The sequence below is a fragment of the Oncorhynchus mykiss genome, chromosome 21, assembly GCF_013265735.2.
Source record: "Oncorhynchus mykiss isolate Arlee chromosome 21, USDA_OmykA_1.1, whole genome shotgun sequence".
NCBI classification, from domain to species: domain Eukaryota; kingdom Metazoa; phylum Chordata; class Actinopteri; order Salmoniformes; family Salmonidae; genus Oncorhynchus; species Oncorhynchus mykiss.
Genome location: NC_048585.1, coordinates 14,933,600 through 14,953,466, shown reverse-complemented (window position 1 = coordinate 14,953,466; position 19,867 = coordinate 14,933,600). Strand labels below are relative to the sequence as shown.

Here is a 19,867-nt window from a genome sequence, read left to right as displayed (position 1 = left end):
AAAAGCCTGTTGGAGGGAGGCCTGGCTAATCGCCCACCAGGTCTGTGTGTCTCAGTCTGACAGGGAGCTAAAGATTCTCCTCACCTCCACACACACACACACACACACACACACACACACACACACACACACACACACACACACACACACACAATCTCTCTCTCTCTCTCTCTCTCTCTCTCTCTCTCTCTCTCTCTCTCTCTCATTCTTTTCTCTCTCACCCCTCGCTCTGTCACTTTTTCTCTCTGTCTCTGCCAGATCACTGCAGCCTCTGCCAATAGTTTCCACATTCTACTCCACACCTTTTCCCACTCTGTGTCCTGCTCTCTCCCTCTGTCATTTTCTCTCTCTCTCTATCCTCTACAACTCACCCATGCTGCTAATTATCCATCCTAAGTGGGTCCCAGGGATTAGAAATCTCTCAGTAGAGAGAGGGAGGAAAGAGGGGGAGAGAGACAGAGAGAAGGTAGAGAGCGAGAGAATGACAGAGAGGATTTTTACTGAACACTGAGATACAGTGTGATGACAACACAGTGTCTTCATAAGAAGAGAGCATTGCTTCCCAGGTGCCCTGCTGTTCGGTGGGAAATGTAGCTATGGCAGGGAGTGACTGATTGATTGATGGGAAAGTCACCGTGTGTGTGTGTGTGTGTGTGTGTGTGTGTGTGTATGTGTGTGTGTGTGTGTGTGTGAGAGAGAGAGAGAGAGAGAGCGAGAGACTAGGTGAAGGGGGCATTCAGTCTCCTCTGTACCCAAGGCAGAGTGATGTACCTTGAAGTGCCACCCCCTCCCTCCTCTCTGATCCTCTTCAGTGATTGGCTGAGGGGTGAGGCTAGGTGATCAACAATAGAAAGGTTAATTTCTGGTCTTTCTCTCCCTCTCCTTCCTTCCTCTGCAAGGTCTTAATAGCCTGTCCTGACAAAAACAGCTCTTGCAGAACAGAATGGCGTCTCTGAAGACTCCATATTAAGAGCCCCTTCAGTTATTCTGTTGTTCTGCTTGGAGTCAGTCACTCTCCACAGAAAGCTGCCAGCAGCTGCCTACTGAGCATCTCTCAACACATCACACAGCCAGGGTGGCAGGAGAGGATATAGGAGGGGCCTGGGAACACCCACACGCAAAGCAGTGGAGAGAGGGGGGGTGTGTGTGTGTATATGTATCTGTCTGTCTTCCTGTGCTCGCTTGTGTGTGTGTGTGTGTGTGTGTGTATGTGTGTGTGTGCCAGTGTATATGTATCTGTCTGTCTTCCTGTGCTCGCTTGTGTGTGTGTGTGTGTGTGTGTGTGTGTGTGTGTGTGTGTGTGTGAGTCGCTGTAAGTGTGGGAGACAAGCAAAGGAGAGGGTGGGGGGCAGTTTATTTTTGTCCTCATCATTATTTATCACTGGGAGCGGGGGAGGGGGGAATAAACACGTACACATTATATCAGCTTAATGGCGTTATAAATCTGAGGCTGGGATCCAAGCCGGGATATATGACAGGTGTCATCAAGCCCACTGAGAGGCACTTGGCCTCGAGTACACCTTGAGTGATGGGTGTTGGTGTTGGGGGGGGGGTTATTGAGGTGATGACATGCTCACTCCAGGGGGATTTACTGGGGGGGGGGGGGTCACACCAGGCCGGACCCTCAGAGAGAAACAAGAGGAGTGGGGGGGGTGATTGCAGCGATGACGTCACCGCTGTAGTGGTTAAGTATGTGTCACAATCGCCTGGAGTGGTGAGTGCAGAGAGCATTGGGCAGAGGGCAGAGAGAAGAGGGCAGAGGGCAGAGGGCAGAGGGCAGAGAGCAGAGGGCAGAGGGCAGAGAGCAGAGAGCAGAGGGCAGAGAGCAGAGAGCAGAGGGCAGAGGGCAGAGAGCAGAGGGCAGAGGGCATAGAGCAGATGGCAGAGGGCAGAGAGCAGATGGCAGAGGGCAGAGAGCAGAGGGCAGAGGGCAGAGAGCAGAGGGCAGAGAGCAGATGGCAGAGGGCAGAGAGCAGAGGGCAGAGGGCAGAGGGCAGAGGGCAGAGAGAAGAGGGCAGAGGGCAGAGGGCAGAGAGCAGAGGGCAGAGGGCAGAGAGCAGAGGGCAGAGAGCAGAGAGCAGAGGGCAGAGAGCAGAGGGCAGGGGGCATAGAGCAGATGGCAGAGGGCAGAGAGCAGATGGCAGAGGGCAGAGAGCAGAGGGCAGAGGGCAGAGAGCAGAGGGCAGAGGGCAGAGAGCAGATGGCAGAGGGCAGAGAGCAGAGGGCAGAGGGCAGAGGGCAGAGGGCAGAGAGAAGAGGGCAGAGGGCAGAGGGCAGAGGGCAGAGGGCAGAGGGCAGAGGGCAGAGAGCAGAGAGCAGAGGGCAGAGAGCAGAGAGCAGAGGGCAGAGGGCAGAGGGCAGAGAGCAGAGGGCAGAGGGCATAGAGCAGATGGCAGAGGGCAGAGAGCAGAGGGCAGAGGGCAGAGAGCAGAGGGCAGAGGGCATAGAGCAGATGGCAGAGGGCAGAGAGCAGAGGGCAGAGGGCAGAGAGCAGAGGGCAGAGGGCAGAGAGCAGAGGGCAGAGAGCAGAGAGCAGAGGGCAGAGGGCAGAGAGCAGAGGATACTGGGGAAATCGTCTTTATTTGGATTCCCAAACGGCCAAAACAACAGGCGATAAATAGACAGAAAAATAGTCCGACCCAACACAGGGCACAAACGGACAGGAACACAAACACACACACCCTGACTAACATAAAACAATCCCGCACAACAATAGGCGGGCCTAACAGGCTTAAATAGACATGAATCAAGAAACAAAATAAGAGACAGGTGCAACTAATAAGACCAAACGAACAGAAAAGGAAAAAAGGATCGGTGGCAGCTAGTAGACAGGCGACGACGACCGCCGAGCGCTGCCCAAACAGGCAGGGGAGCCACCGCCGGTGGGAGTCGTGACAGTATGTGTGTGTGTGTAGGTACTATAGAGTGAAGCTGTAAGTGGAATATGTGGATGGTGTTCTTGAAAGGCGGGTTGGGGGGGGGGGGGGGGGGGGGGCTGAGCACAGAGTGAAATCTAAAATTCTAAGTCTGTCATGGGCATTGCTCTTGTCAGATTGACAGATGATGCCAGAGACGTTGTATGCCTGTGATTAGTGACGTTTATCACTTGTAATAGTATTCTAAGGCAGCGGTTACTGTGTGTGTGTGTGTGTGTGTGTTTAGGGCTTTCTGAGAGCTACTTTAACTTTAGACTGTGGTGTGATTTGTGGTGAGGTGTTATTTGTGGTGAGGTGTGATTTGTGGTGTGATTTGTGGTGTGGTGTGGTGTGATTTGTGGTGAGGTGTGATTTGTGGTTGTGATTTGTAGTGTGGTGTGATTTATGGTGTGGTGTGATTTGTGGTGTGGTGTTATTTGTGGTATGGTGTGATTTGTGGTGAGGTGTGATTTGTGGTGAGGTGTGATTTGTGGTGTGGTGTGATTTGTGGTGAGGTGTTATTTGTGGTGAGGTGTGATTTGTGGTGTGATGTGTGGTGTGATTTGTGGTGTGATTTGTGGTGAGGTGTGATTTGTGGTGTGATTTGTAGTGTGGTGTGATTTGTGGTGTGGTGTGATTTGTGGTGTGGTGTTATTTGTGGTATGGTGTGATTTGTGGTGAGGTGTGATTTGTGGTGAGGTGTGATTTGTGGTGATGTGTGATTTGTGGTGTAGTGTGATTTGTGGTGTGGTGTGATTTGTGGTGAGGTGTGATTTGTGGTGTGGTGTTATTTGTGGTGTGGTGTTATTTGTGGTGTGGTGTGATTTGTGGTGAGGTGTGATTTGTGGTGATGTGTGATTTGTGGTGTAGTGTGATTTGTGGTGTTGTGTGATTTGTGGTGAGGTGTGATTTGTGGTGAGGTGTGATTTGTGGGTGATTTGTGGTGAGGTGTGATTTGTGGTGTGGTGTGATTTGTTGTGATGTGTGATTTGTGGTGAGGTGTGATTTGTGGTGAGGTGTGATTTGTGGTGAGGTGTGATTTGTGGTGTGGTGTGATTTGTTGTGATGTGTGATTTGTGGTGAGGTGTCATTTGTGGTGTGGTGTGATCTTTGGTGAGGTGTGATTTGTGGTGTGGTGTGATTTGTGGTGAGGTGTGATCTTTGGTGAGGTGTGATTTGTGGTGAGGTGTGATTTGTGGTGAGGTGTGATTTGTGTTGTGGTTTGATTTGTGGTGTGGTGTGATTTGTGGTGAGGTGTGATTTGTGGTGAGGTGTGATTTGTGGTGTGGTGTTATTTGTGGTGTGGTGTGATCTTTGGTGAGGTGTGATTTGTGGTGTGGTGTTATTTGTGGTGAGGTCTTATTTGTGGTGTGGTGTGATTTGTGGTGAGGTGTGATGATGTGTATCACATCATCCTCATCCTGACAAGTTAGTACTTCTACACTCTAACTTTACATTGGATGAAAAAATGTTTTACAGCTCTCCGTGTAATTGACTAGGTGTGAAGTCACTTTCCATTGGATGTTTTAAAAGCTCTCGGTAATGTTATTGTGAAATCATAACAGGAATACAGACAAAGACTTTATGTACATTGTATAAGTCCACAATTGTTCCGCTTGGACAGTCAACTTACTTCAGGGATTCATTCAAAATGATATCACAAATGATGTCAGACACTTCACAACCGATCGTACCCTCCAGTTCACCTTGTTTCTGTCTGAAATGACACCGTATTCTCTATGTATAGTGCACTATAGTGTATATGACATAGCGTGCCATCCAGACTTATCAGAAAATAGGGCTCCTCCATTTTCAACAGAAATTATTCATATCGCCTCAGTTTTGTAAAGCAAACATTATTTGTGCCACTCTGTAATTTATCTATAATGACTTTTTGAATAGTGTCATGAAGTGTTTTATATGCAAGCCAGCTAGTCATTCAGTGTAGCCCAATCAAGTGGTTTTTAATGAACTTCAAACAAGTGTTATCGGCCAACGTGGCGGCTCCGCTTCACTTCTCAACTCCAGGAACGAGAGGACACCTTATCTGCTCTCCCCTTCTTTTCTTCCTCTCTCTCTGTCTCTCTCGCTTTCTCTCTCTCTTCTCTGTCTCTCTCTTTCTCTGTCTCTCTCTCTTTCTCTCCCTCTCTCTCTTTCTGTCTCTTTCTCTGTCTCTCTCTCTTTGTCTGTCTCTCTCTCTTCTCTGTCTCTCTCTCTTTCTCTGTCTCTCTCTCTTTCTCTCCCTCTCTCTCTTTCTGTCTCTTTCTCTGTCTCTCTCTCTTTGTCTGTCTCTCTCTCTTTCTCTGTCTCTCTCTCTTTCTCTGTCTCTCTCTTTCTCTGTCTCTCTCTCTATTAGTTTTTTCTCTCTGTCTGCCATATTCTCCTTCGCTCAATCTCTCCATATAATATCTCTTATTATCTCTGCCTCATTCTCTCTCTCTCATTCTATCTCTCCCAGTGTTCTCACTCAGTTCCTCTCTTTCTTTATCTGAGCCCACAGTTTAACAAAGTAAAATTGTCTCACCAGGAGATGGGAGTTGTATTTATGCACAGCACTGTAGACTCTACCCATCAACACAGAACTTCATCAGCACTGTAGACTCTACCCATCAACACAGAACTTCATCAGCACTGTAGACTCTACCCATCAACACACAGGCACAGAACTTCATCAGCACTGTAGACTCTACCCATCAACACAGAACTTCATCAGCACTGTAGACTCTACCCATCAACACACAGACACAGAACTTCATCAGCACCGTAGAGTCTACCCATCAACACAGACACAGAACTTCATCAGCACTGTAGACTCTACCCATCAACACAGAACTTCATCAGCACCGTAGACTCTACCCATCAACACAGACACAGAACTTCATCAGCACTGTAGACTCTACCCATCAACACAGACACATAACTTCATCAGCACTGTATACTCTACCCATCAACACAGACACAGAACTTCATCAGCACTGTAGACTCTACCCATCAACACAGACACATAACTTCATCAGCACTGTATACTCTACCCATCAACACAGACACATAACTTCATCAGCACTGTAGACTACCCATCAACATAGACACAGAACTTCATCAGCACCGTAGACTCTACCCATCAACACAGGCACAGAACTTCATCAGCACTGTAGACTCTACCCATCAACACAGAACTTCATTAGGACTGTAGACTCTACCCATCAACACAGAACTTCATTAGGACTGTAGACTCTACCCATCAACACAGAACTTCATTAGGACTGTAGACTCTACCCATCAACACAGAACTTCATTAGGACTGTAGACTCTACCCATCAACACAGAACTTCATTAGGACTGTAGACTCTACCCATCAACACATAACTTCATTAGGACTGTAGACTCTACCCATCAACACACAGACACATAACTTCATCAGCACTGTAGACTCTACCCATCAACACAGAACTTCATTAGGACTGTAGACTCTACCCATCAACACAGACACATAACTTCATCAGGACTGTAGACTCTACCCATCAACACAGAACTTCATTAGGACTGTAGACTCTACCCATCAACACAGACACATAACTTCATCAGGACTGTAGACTCTACCCATCAACACAGAACTTCATTAGGACTGTAGACTCTACCCATCAACACAGACACATCACTTCATCAGGACACTCTGTCTCTCTGTCTCCATTCTCTCCTCTCATCTCCATCAGCAACTGACTATTTTTACTCAGCCATTCACCTGAGTTGATAGGATGTTAATTTTAGACACACAATTGCCAAGTGAGCCGAACATGCTCTCTCTCTCTCTCTCTCTCTCTCCTTTACTCCCTCTCTCTCTCTCTCTCTCTCTCTCTCTGCCTCTCTCTCTCCATCTCTCTCTGTCTCTCTGCCTCTCTCTCTGTCTCTCTCTCTCTCTCCCTCTTTCTCTGCCTCTCTCTTTCCTTTACTCCATCTCTCTCTCTGCTCGCTCTCTCCCTCTCCCTCTGTCTGTCTCTGCCTCTCTCTTTCTATCTCTCTTTCTCTTTTCTCATCAAAGCAGAAGCAGCTTTCATTGAACCTCTGTTGTTGTGTAAATGGAAACACACTGCCCTATTTCTATCATGTCACTGACACTGTTCTTTTACAAGTCAGTGTAATAATAATGCACTGCTCTCTTGATCTCCTATCGATATCCTATCGTTGGTATGATTGGCCCACTCCAACTCACATGCCATTCAAACCTTGTTAATGGCTATAGAGGCAACCAACACTAACTCTACCAGATATAACTACCCAACCACTAGAGGTAACCAACACTAACTCTACCAGATATAGCCACCCAACCACTAGAGACAACCAACACTAACTCTACCAGATATAACTACCCAACCACTAGAGGTAACCAACACTAACTCTACCAGATATAACTACCCAACCACTAGAGGTAACCAACACTAACTCTACCAGATATAACTACCCAACCACTAGAGGTAACCAACACTAACTCTACCAGATATAACTACCCAACCACTAGAGACAACCAACTCACATGCCATTCAAACCTTGTTAATGGCTATAGAGGCAACCAACACTAACTCTACCAGATATAACTACCCAACCACTAGAGACAACCAACACTAACTCTACCAGATATAGCCACCCAACCACTAGAGGTAACCAACACTAACTCTACCAGATATAGCCACCCAACCACTAGAGACAACCAACACTAACTCTACCAGATATAACTACCCAACCACTAGAGGTAACCAACACTAACTCTACCAGATATAACTACCCAACCACTAGAGGTAACCAACACTAACTCTACTAGATATAACTACCCAACCATAGTCGCCAAAACACATTCATGATTCCTACCATTTATAATGTTGTTTCACAGTTAGATATGGTGTCTATATTAACCTTGTGGATGTGAGGCGTGACATGGGCCTGTAGGGAGATTTCAACAGGGTTGAACTCTACTCGGACGTAGCTTCACTGTTGTCCTAGAATGGCCCTACGGTATGATGTTGACTTCAAAGTATAACCCAAAATATCATAACATAGTCAATATTTCTTGTTAACGTTTTCTCTCTCGACAACCACGAGTAAAGTAAACTATGCCAAATCCACAGTGTGAAACAAGTGTGTATTGGGAGTAACACACTGTTGACGTCTGGCTCCTGTCGTTTTGGTCCTCCTGACCAGCTCTCCCTGTGGCTTTTACAGGAGTGTCCCCAGCTGCTGCCCACCGAGCGCATCCTGGTGCCGGTCAATGTGGTGAAGCCCATCACCCTGCGGGCCAAGAACCTTCCCCAGCCACAGTCAGGACAGCGGGGCTATGAGTGTCTGCTCACCATCCAGGGCGTGGAGCAGCGGGTGCCCGCGCTCCGCTTCAACAGCAGCTGTGTTCAGTGCCAGAACACCTCGGTGAGTATAGGGGGTGATGGTGTGTTTTAGGGAAGTTTATGGATGTGTATGTTTAGGTGTACACAATCAATGGAAATTGTGGATATAAGGCATGTTGGAAGGAATGTATTTGATATTTGCATTGATCTTTTAGTCACTAAGCGACATACAGTTAGTGCAATCATCTTCAAGCTAGGTGGTACAACCACATGCACTAGATATACAAGAGTATGTGGACATCCCTTCAAATTAGGGAATTTTGCTATTTCAGCCAGACCTGTTGCTGACAGGTGTATACAATTGAGCACACAACCATGCAATCTCCATAGACAAACATTGGCAGTAGAATGGCCTTACTGAAGAGCTCAGTGACTTTCAACGTGGCACCGTCATAGGATTCCAACAAAGCAGTTGCTGTGCTGTTATTGTGAAGTGGAAACGTCTAGGAGCAACAACAGCTCAGCCACAAAGTGGTAGGCCACACAAGCTCACAGAATGGGACGGCCGAATGCTGAAATGCGTAGCTAGTAAAAATCGTCTGTCCTCGGTTGCAGCACTCACTCCCGAGTTCCAAACTGTCCCTGGAAGCAACGTCAGCACAATAACTGTTCGTCGGGAGCTTCATGAAATGGGTTTCCATGGCCGAGCATGAATCACACTTCACCATCTGCCAGTCCGATGGATTAATATAGATTTGGCGGACTCCAGGAGAACGCTATCTGTCGGAATGCATACTGCCAACTGTAAAGTTTGGTGGAGGATAAATAATTGTCTGGGGCTGTTTTAGTTCCAGTGAAGGGAAATCTTAATGCTACAACATATATAGTTGGAATTTGTGCTTCCAACTTTGTGGCAACAGTTTGGGGAAGGCCCTTTCCTGTTTCAGCATGACAATGCCCCCGTGCACAAAGCGAGGTCTATACGAAAATGGTTTGTCGAGATCGCTGTGGAAGAATTTGACTGGCCTGCACAGAGCCCTAACCTCAACCCCATCGAATACCTCTGGGATGAATTGGAACGCTGACTGCTAGCCAGGCCTACTCGCCCAACATCAGTGCCCGACCTCACTAATGTTATTGTGGCTGAATGGAAGCAAGTCCCCGCAGCAATGTTCCAACATCTAGTGGGAAGCCTTCCCAGAAGAGTGGAGGCTGTTATAGCAGTAAAGGAGGGACCAACTCTATATTAATGCCCATGATTTTGGAATGAGATGTTCGACGAGCAGATGTCCATATACTTTCAGTCATGTAGTGTATCACAGTAGGTATAAACAAAGTCAAGTGCGAGTGTTAGTTCACAAGATATATACATATCGGTAGGGAGGGGCAGTTGCTCTTGCTGCTGTTCTTGTAATGGATGTGAGCTTCGACTGGAAGTGGAGTGGAGTGTGCTGAGAAGCGGGGTGACGTGGGATAACATGGGAAGTTTGAACACCAGGCAGGCTGCAGTATTCTGGATAAATTGCAGGGGTTTGATGGCACAAGCGGAGAGCAAAGCCAACAGTTGCGGTAGTCCAGACGGGAGGTGACTCGTACTCTGTGAGGTAGGCTCATACTCTACGGATGTTGAGGAGCACGACCTGCAGGAGCGAGTCACTGCTTTGGTGTTTGCAGTGAATGCCAGGGTGTTGTCCAGGGTCATGCCAAGGTTCTTTGCACTCTGGGAGGGGGACATCGTGGAGTTGTCAACCGTGATGGAGCAGTCTTGGAGCGGAGAGGCCTTCCGTGGGATGGAGAGAAGCTCTGTTTTGTTGAGCTTGAGGTGGTGGGCCGACATCCAAGCTGAGATATCTGCCAGGCACGCAGGGATGCGTGTCACCACCTGGGTGAAGAAGGGGGGAAGGAGAAATGTAGTTGAGTGTCATCCGCATAGCAATGATAGAAGAGGCCATATTAGGATATGACAGAGCCCAGTGACTTGAGCTATAGAGAGAAGAGGAGAGGGCCTAGAACTATGCCCTGGGGGACACCAGTAGTGAGTAGTGAGAGTATGTGGTGCAGATCCTCTCCACGTCACCTGGTAGGAGCGGCCTGCCAACTAGGATTCAATCCAAGAGTGTGCAGAGCCTAAGACACCCAGCCCTGAGAGGCTGGAGAGGAGGATCTGATGGTTCACGGTGTTGAAGGCAGAGGATACATCTAGGAGGATGAGAACAGAGGAGAGAGTCAGCTTTGGCAGTGCGGAGTGCCTCCAGGATCATTCGGAGAGAGATAACGAGAGAGTTGGTCCGAGACATATTTGAAGTTATTTGTGAAAGTGAGAAGATGCACAACTCTATCTCAGGTCTGTCTGGAGAGCCATTGACTGTAGAATCTCAATACAGGTTCCTAATTTCTAGTAATCAGTGCTATTGAGCTAGTACCTACAGTACACTGTCTGGAACCAGTCCTCCATGCCCAAGGATATGTCTCTCATTGTACATGTGCACAGAGCCTTGATGAGTTTAAATGCCCTCTCTAAATTCCAGCTTCCCTCAGCAATACTATTATGTGTCATTCAGTTCTGGAACAATGGTTGGTATGAAATGAAAGACTCCCAATGAAAGGGTTTCTATGCTGAATGATATGCTAATATGATATGCTACTGTTGAATGGGAGTGTCTCAAACACTAGCTTTGATACGTAGTTGTCTGTGAAGATGTCCTCTACCTGGCTTGAGTGTTTACAGTACTTCTGCTCTACAAATGCCTTTTCCTCTACCCCCCCTCTCTCTTTCTCTCTGGTGCTCTCTCTCTCTCTCTCTCTCTCCCCCTTTCTCTACCCCCCTCTCTCTTTCTCTCTGGTGCTCTCTCTCTCTCTCTATCCCCCTTTCTCTCACTCCCCGTTCTCTCCATCTCACCCCCCCATCTCCCCCTCTCTGGGTCCCCATGGCGACAACAGTACTCATATGATGGGATGGAGATGAGCAGCCTCCCTGTGGACCTGACGGTCATCTGGAACGGAGACTTCAGCATCGACAACCCTGCCGAAAATAAAGGTCAGGACCCCCCCCCTCACACCCACACACCCACATCCACACACACCCCACCCGATCACCGCCGTTGCCTGTGTAGCCGGTCTCCATGGCAACAGGCGGGCAGTTGCGGCGGTATCCATCCCCCTGACACCGGCACAGACACAGAAGTGGCATTACTTTGCTGCGGTGGGCGGCGGCGTCTGGTTATAACTTTGCCTCTTCTCTCATCTCCCTCTTTCTCTCCCTTACTCTCCATCTCTCACACCTAATTTCCCTCTTTCTCTCCCTTACTATCCATCTCTCACACCTAATTTCCTTCTTTCTCTCCCTTACTCTCCATCTCTCACACCTAATTTCCCTCTTCTCTCATCTCCCTCTTTCTCTCCCTTACTCGCCATCTCTCACACCTAATTTCCCTCTTTCTCTCCCTTACTCTCCATCTCTCACACCTAATTTCCCTCTTCTCTCATCTCCCTCTTTCTCTCCCTTACTCTCCATCTCTCACACCTAATTTCCCTCTTTTCTCATCTCCCTCTTTCTCTCCCTTACTCTCAATCTCTCACACCTAATTTCCCTCTGCTCTCATCTCCCTCTTTCTCTCCCTTACTCTCCATCTCTCACACCTAATTTCCCTCTGCTCTCCCTCTCTCTCTCTCTCTCTCTCTCACTCTCTCTCCGTTTCTCTCTCTCCCCCTCTCTCTCTCCCCCTCTCTCTCTCGCTCCCTCTCCTTTCTCTCTCTCTCTTCCTCCCTTTTCCCTCCTTCTGTTCACCTCGTTAGCTTCACACCACTTGTCTCGCCACGTCCTCTTCCCTTTTCCCATCGCACCATCTCTCCAGTCGCCATCTCTTTCCCTCTCCCTGTCTCTCTCTCCCCCTCTCTCTCTCACTCCCTCTCTCCTTTCTCTCCTCCTCTCCTCTCTCTCTGTTTCTCTCTCTCCCCCTCTCTCTCCCTGTCTCCTTTCTCTCTCTCCTCCTCTCCTCTCTCTCTGTTTCTCTCTCTCCTCCTCTCCTCTCTCTCTGTTTCTCTCTCTCCAGTCGCCATCTCTTTCCCTCTCCCTGTCTCTCTCTCTCACTCCCTCTCTCCTTTCTCTCCTCCTCTCCTCTCTCTCTGTTTCTCTCTCTCCCCCTTTCTCTCCCTCTCTCCTTTCTCTCTCTCTTCCTCCATTTTCCCTCCTTCTGTTCACCTCGTTAGCTTCACACCGCTCGTCTCACCACGTCCTCTTGCCTTTTTCCATCTCTCCAGTCCCATCTCTTTACTTTCCCTCTCTCTGTCTCTCTCTCTCCACCCCTCTCTCTCTCTCAATCTCTCCTTTCTCTCGCTCCTCTTTCTCTCTGTTTTTCTCTCTTTCTCTCTCCCTCTCTCTTTCCCTCTCTCTCACTATCTCTCGTCTCCCCTGTAGTGCCTGTTAGCTTCACAACTTCCTCTGTGGTGCCTGTTAGCTTCACAACTTCCTCTGTTGTGTTTGTTAGCTTCACAACTTCCTCTGTGGTGCTTGTGAGCTTCACGCCTTCCTCTGTCAGTTGTCTCCCTCTGCCCAGCAGCATATTACCACAGACCACACATGCATACACTAAAAGAGAATATTCAATATGCTATACTAACAGTGACTATCTATCTATCTATCTATCTATCTATCTATCTAGTAATGGTTAATACAGTCTTTTGTTATCACTTTGGTACTATTTTCACAACTCGTCACACTTGTAAAGCAGCCAGTCTTTCATTCAAAACCTGTCAGTGTGCATTTATTTGGATTGTGAACAGCTCTCACCACACAACCATTGATTCAAAATATAAGTTTATTGTGAAATGTAATGAGAGCATTCAATTAAATGAATGAAAATAAAACATAACATTTAGCATGCAATAATTTGCATCAAGCCTGTCTTGTTCCCTTTCCCTTTTGAGCATTTGGCCATAAATTCTCATCCACATCACAGTGAATGTCCTCATTGTTCATGCACAGCGGGAAATACCTTTTGGCCTGATGATTCCAAGCCTGACATTGGTCTGCGTTGATGTATCTGCATTAGAGGTCGGCCGATTAGGATTTTTCAACGCTGCTACTGATACCGATTATTGGAGAACCAAAAATGCCAAAACCGATTAATTGGCTGATTTTTATTTATTTATTTGTAATAATGACAATTACAACAATACTGAATGAACACTTATTTTAACTTAATATAATACATAAATTAAATCAATTTAGCCTCAAATAAATAATGCAGAAACAAAGTGTTGGAGACGAAAGTAAAAGTGCGATATGTGCCATGTAAGAAAACTAACGTTGAAGTTCCTTGCTCAGAACATGAGAACAAATGAAAGCTGGTGGTTCCTTGAGTCTTCAATATTCCCAGGTAAGAAGTTTTAGGTTTTAGTTATTATAGGAATTATAGGACTATTTCCCTCTATACCATTTGTATTTCCTTAACCTTTGACTATTGGATGTTCTTACAGGCACTTTAGTATTGCCAGTGTAACAGTATAGCTTCCGTCCCTCTCCTCACTCCTACCTGGGCTCGAACCAGGAACACATCGACAACAGCCACCCTCGAAGCAGCGTTAACCATGCAGAGCAAGGGGAACAACTACTCCAAGTTTCAGAGCGAGTAACGTTTGAAACGCTATTAGCGCGAACCCCGCTAACTAGCTAACCATTTCACATCAGTTACACCAGCCTAATCTCGGGAGTTGATAGGCTTGAAGTCATAAACAGCGCAATGCTTGAAGCATTGCGAAGAGCTGCTGGCAAAATGCACGAAAGTGCTGTTTGAATGAATGTTTACAAGCCTGCTGGTGCCTACCATCGCTCAGACTGCTCTATCAAATCATAGACTTAGTTATAACATGATAACACGCAGAAATATGAGGTCATTAATACGGTCGAATCCGGAAACTATCATCTCGAAAACAAGACGTTTATTCTTTTAGTGAAATACGGAACCATTCCGTATTTTATCTAATAGGTGGCATAGGTACACATTGGAGCAACGATATGCACCGCATCGATTATATGCAACGCAGGACACGCTAAACTAGTAATATCAACAACCATGTGTAGTTAACTAGTGATTTTGATTGATTGTTTTTTATAAGATAAGTTTAATGCTAGCTAGCAACTTACCTTGGCTTACTGCATTTGCGTAACAGGCAGTCTCCTCGTGGAGTGCAATGAGAGGCAGGTGGTTAGAGCGTTGGACTAGTTAACTGTAAGGTTGCAAGTTTGAATCCCCCGAGCTGACAAGGTAAAAATCTGTCATTCTGCCCCTGAACAAGGCAGTTGCCCCTGAACAAGGCAGTTAACCCACCATTCCTAGGCCGTCATTGAAAATAAGAATGTGTTCCTAACTGACTAGCCTAGTTAAATAAAGATTAAATAAAGGTGTAATTTAAAAAAAAAATATATATATATATATATATATTTACTTGCCAAATCGGTGTCCAAAAATACCTATTTCCAATTGTTATGAAAACTTGAACATTTCGATTAATCGGTCGACCTCTAATCTGCATGCCTCATCCAGGGCCAGAAGGAGGGTGGCACGCTTATGGGGATGGTGATCGCCCGTCTCCATGCTGAACAAAATATCCTCATTAGGGTTGAAAGGAGAGCATGGGGGCTGGTATAGGGTCACAAATCGGGGATGGGCCCGAAACCCTGCCTGAACCATCTCTGCATGTTGGAACCTGACATTGTCCCACACAATGACATAGGCGACCCCTTCAGTTTAATTGAGAAACACAATCAGGTGTACAGCGTGGTGGGATCCTAGTAATTGCCTATGTTCTTGTTTAATAAATGTTCCTTTTGTTCGATAAAGTCTCTCTTTATATCCGCCACCTCCGTTTTGTTGCCGCGTTTTCTTCAGTAATCCACAGGCTCAAACGCAGTCACAACAGGCAGACAAAAATCCAAATGTTATCCGTAAAGTTCATAGAAACATGTCAAACGATCCTCAGGTTGTTTTTAGCCTAAATAATCGATAATATTTCAACCGGACAATAACGTTGTCAATATAAAAGGTAAACAAGAAAGACACTCTCTCGGTCACGCGCATGAAAAAGCTCTGTGACAAGGCAGGGTCCACTCATTCAGACTGCTCTTACTCCCTAATTTTTCAAGCCTGAAACTATTTCTAAAGACTGTTGACATCTAGTGGAAGGCATAGGAACTGCATTTTGAGTCCTAAGTCAATGGATACTGTAATGGCATTGAATAGAAAACTACTACAAAAAAAATCATTGGATTTTTCTCAGGTTTTCAGCAGCCAAATCAGTTCTGTCATACTCACAGACACTTTTTAAACAGTTTTGTAAACTTTAGAGTGTTTTCTATCCACATCTACAAATTATATGCATATCCTATCTTCTGGGCCTGAGTAGAAGGCAGTTTAATTTGGGCACGCATTTCATCCAAAATTCCAAATGCTGCCCTCTACCCTAGAGAAGTTAACAAACTACAGTTTTGGCAAGTCGGTTAGGACATCTACGTTGTGCATGACACAAGTAATTTTTCCAACAATTGTTTACAGACAGATTATTTCACTTTTAATTCCCTGTATCACAATTCCAGTGGGTTAGAAGTTAACATACACTAAGTTGACTGTGCCTTTAAACAGCTTGGAAAATTCCAGAAAATTATGTCATGGCTTTAAAAGCTTCTGATACGCGTTCTGTCTCCTAGAGATGAACGTACTTTGGTATGAAAAGTGCAACTAAATCCCAGAACAACAGCAAAGGACCTTGTGAAGATGCTGGAGAAAACAGGCACAAAACCGCCATAAAAAGTCAGACTACGGTTTGCAACTGCACATGGGGACAAAGATCGTACTTTTTGGAGAAATGTCCTCTGGTCTGATGAAACAAACATAGAACTGTTTGGCCATAATGACCATCATTATATTTGGAGGAAAAAGGGGAACGCTTGCAAGCCGAAGAACACCATCCCAACCATGAAGCACAGGGGTGGCAGCATCATGATGTGGGGTTGCTTTGCTGCAGGAGGGACTGGTGCCCTTTACAAAATAGATGGCATCATGAGGTAGGAAAATTATGTGGATATATTGAAGTAACATCTCAAGACATTGGTCTGAAAGTTAAAGCTTGGTTGCAAATGGGTCTTCCAAATGGACAATGACCCCAAGCATACTCCAAAGTTGTGGCAAAATGGCTTAAGGACAACAAAGTCAAGGTATTGGAATGGCCATCACAAAGCCCTGACCTCAATCATATAGAAAATGTGTGGGTAGAACTGAAAAAGCCTGTGTGAGCAAGGAGGCCTACAAACCTGACTAAGTTACACCAGGAGGAATGGGCCAAAATTCACCCAACTTATTGTGGGAAGCTTGTGGAAGGCTACCCAAAACGTTTGACCCAAGTTAAACAATTTAAAGGCAATGCTACCAAATACTAATTGAGTGTTTGTAAACTTCTGACCCACTGGGAATGTGATGAAAGAAATAAAAACTAAATAATTATATCTACTATTATTCTGACATTTCACATTCTTAAAATAAAGTGGTTATCCTAGCTGACCTAAGAGGGATTTTTTACTAGGATTTAATGTCAGGAATTGTGAAAAACTGAGTCGAAAAGTATTTGTCTAAGGTGTATGTAAACTTCCGACTACAACTGTATATTATATATGTACAAGGACTAAACCATGCATGATGGTACTAGTTGGTTTAAACCCATACAGTACAAATAGAATCACCAATGACAATGATTAACTGCACCTCGCTGGCTTTGCAATTAGATTTATTTGCGCTCACATTTGTGTTCACATTTGAATGGATATATAGAAACATTTTGTGTCCATGGAGAGACGGGGAGAGAGAGAGGGAGAGAGAGAGGGAGAGAGAGAGGGAGAGTTTAAAGATGAATTCCTCCTCCTCTTCTCTCCCATTAGCTACCCAGGGAGAAGGCTACTCTGGAGGCATCATTTGATGGACAAATCACACAAGCATCTAATGGCAATTAAAAACCTGTCCGGTTTCCATGGAGATGAAATGTTAAACTAGTGGATGAGCAGAGGCAAGAAGCTTCTGGTCGCAGGAGCTAAATGAGGGAGAGAAGGAGAGAGCGAGAGATAAGAAGAGAGAGAGAGGAAGGTAGGGAGGAAGAGAGAGAGGGGGGAGGGAGCGAGAGATAAGAAGAGAGAGAGAGAGGAAGGTAGGGAGGAAGAGGAAGAGAGAGAGGAAGGTAGGGAGGAAGAGAGAGAGAGAGAGGGGGAGGGAGGAAGAGATAGAGAGGGGGGGGAGGGAGTGAGACAGAAGCAAGAGAGAAGGATTGAGACAGAGAGCAAGGGACAGAGATACATTATCAACAAATTATGCTTTCCACAATATGATTCAAATACTGTCCATGTTCTGGAAATACTAAAATGCTGACTGTGATTGATCTACCAGTTCTGAACAGTTCTCACCCACATTTACCAATATACATCATGAAGGCTATCATTTTAAATCTAGACTGGGTGTAAAGCACTTCGTTACAATCTCTGATGTACAAATGGCTTTATAAATGCATGTGATTGATTGACTGATTGAAATCAAGTATATGTGCGTGCTGTGTTAACCTGATCTCTCCCTGTGACCCCCCCCCCCCCCCCCCCCCCCCATCAGTTCACCTGTACAAGTGTGATGCCCAGAGGGGTAGCTGTGGCCTGTGTCTCAAGGCAGACCCCCTGTTTGGCTGTGTGTGGTGTAAGGGGGAGAACCGCTGCACCCTCAAGCAGCACTGTCCCCATCCTGAGAGCCAGTGGCTGGAGCGCAATGGACTCAACAGCAAGTGTACCCACCCACGCATCACCCAGGTGAGAATGCAGATACACACACACACACGCACACACGCACACACACACACACCACCAGTACCCACTCTGTGTCACCCAGGGGAGAACACACACTGTCACCCAGGGGAGGACACACACTGTCACCCAGGGGAGAACACACTCTGTCACCCAGGGGAGAACACACTCTGTGTCACCCAGGGGAGAACACACACTGTCACCCAGGGGAGAACACACTCTGTCACCCAGTGGAGAACACACACTGTCACCCAGGGGAGAACACACTCTGTCACCCAGGGGAGAACACACACTGTCACATCAGTAGAGTGACTGCTGATGGTGTCGACATATACGTTATGAACACAAGACACACTGTCGCCCTCTGACAGCTGATAGACACCTCTCATTTGGACAAGATTAGAATAATCTTGATCATAGTTTTCTTTCTGCAGGACTTCAATTAGGGACAGTAACAGTAACAGCTATGTGCAATACTCATTACTCAATACTCAATACTCATTACTCATTACTCATTACTCATTTACTCATTACTCATTACTCATTACTCATTACTCATTACTCAATACTCAATACTTAATGGACATTGGTCATTGGACATTTCTCAGTACTCAATGGTCATTGGTCATTGGTCAATTCTCAATGCTCAATACTCAATAATCAATGGTCATTGGTCAATTCTCTATACTCAATGGTCATTGGTCATTACTCATTACTCATTGGTCATTACTCATTTCTCATTACTCATTGGTCATTACTCATTGGTCATTAGTCATTACTCATCGGTCATTACTCATTACTCATTACTCATCGGTCATTACTCATTACTCATTACACATTGTCACGCCCTGGTCAAAGTATTTTGTGTTTATCTTCATTTATTTGGTCAGGCCAGGGTGTGGCATGGGTTTTTGTATGTGGTGTGTTGGTATTGGGATTGTAGCTTAGTGGGGTGTTCTAGTTAAGTCTATGGCTGTCTGAAGTGGTTCTCAATCAGAGGCAGGTGTTTATCGTTGTCTCTGATTGGGAACCATATTTAGGCAGCCATATTCTTTGAGTGTTTTGTGGGTGATTGTCCTTAGTGTCTTGATGTCCTTGTTCTGTGTGTTTGTGCACCAGTATTAGGCTGTTTCGGTTTTCGTTACGTTTATTGTTTTGTAGTGTTTGTATTTAGATTCGTGTTGCTTCAGTTTAAATAAACATGGATCGCAATCTACACGCCGCATTTTGGTCCGATCCTTGCTACACCTCCTCGTCCGAGGAGGAGATAAAAGAAAGCCGTTACACACATTACTCATTACTCATTGATCATTACTCATTACTCATTGGTCATTACTCATTACTCATTACTCATTGGTCATTACTCATTACGCATTGGTCATTACTCATTACTCATTACTCATTGGTCATTACTCATTACGCATTGGTCATTACTCATTACTCATTGGTCATTACTCATTACTCATTACTCATTGGTCATTACTCATTACGCATTGGTCATTACTCATTACTCATTGCTCATTACTCATTACTCATTGCTCATTACTCATCCCAATGTGTTAGTCTGCTTATACACACAACTTGCCAATGCTGATAGAACTCCACATCTGCCTGCTACTGAGGGATCAGTCACACACATGGTTAACCCAGTGAGCTAGGCTAAGAGCGCCCATTCACCCTGTTTATCACTCACCTCAGAACGGAACACACACCCGTTTAACTGTTCCTGTTCTCAGGGTTAGCCCTGTGTGTGGTATAAACACTCCTGACCTTACTGGATGGTGGATGGA

General features: G+C 45.8%; 1 protein-coding gene across 2 annotated transcripts in view; it reads left to right on the top strand.

Moving 5' to 3' along the window:
• LOC110510810 (plexin-A4-like) overlaps window positions 1–19,867 on the top strand; it is a 482,439-nt gene that overhangs the window by 357,497 nt on the left and 105,075 nt on the right. Inside the window, exons 10-12 of one of the 2 annotated variants that reach the window (XM_036957067.1) lie at window positions 8,130–8,330; window positions 11,189–11,285; window positions 17,893–18,083. In XM_036957067.1, the coding sequence (XP_036812962.1) occupies window positions 8,130–8,330; window positions 11,189–11,285; window positions 17,893–18,083 (489 nt within the window). Of the gene's footprint in view, window positions 1–8,108; window positions 8,331–11,188; window positions 11,286–17,892; window positions 18,084–19,867 lie in introns of both variants that reach the window. The other variant, XM_036957066.1, reaches the window with a different exon arrangement.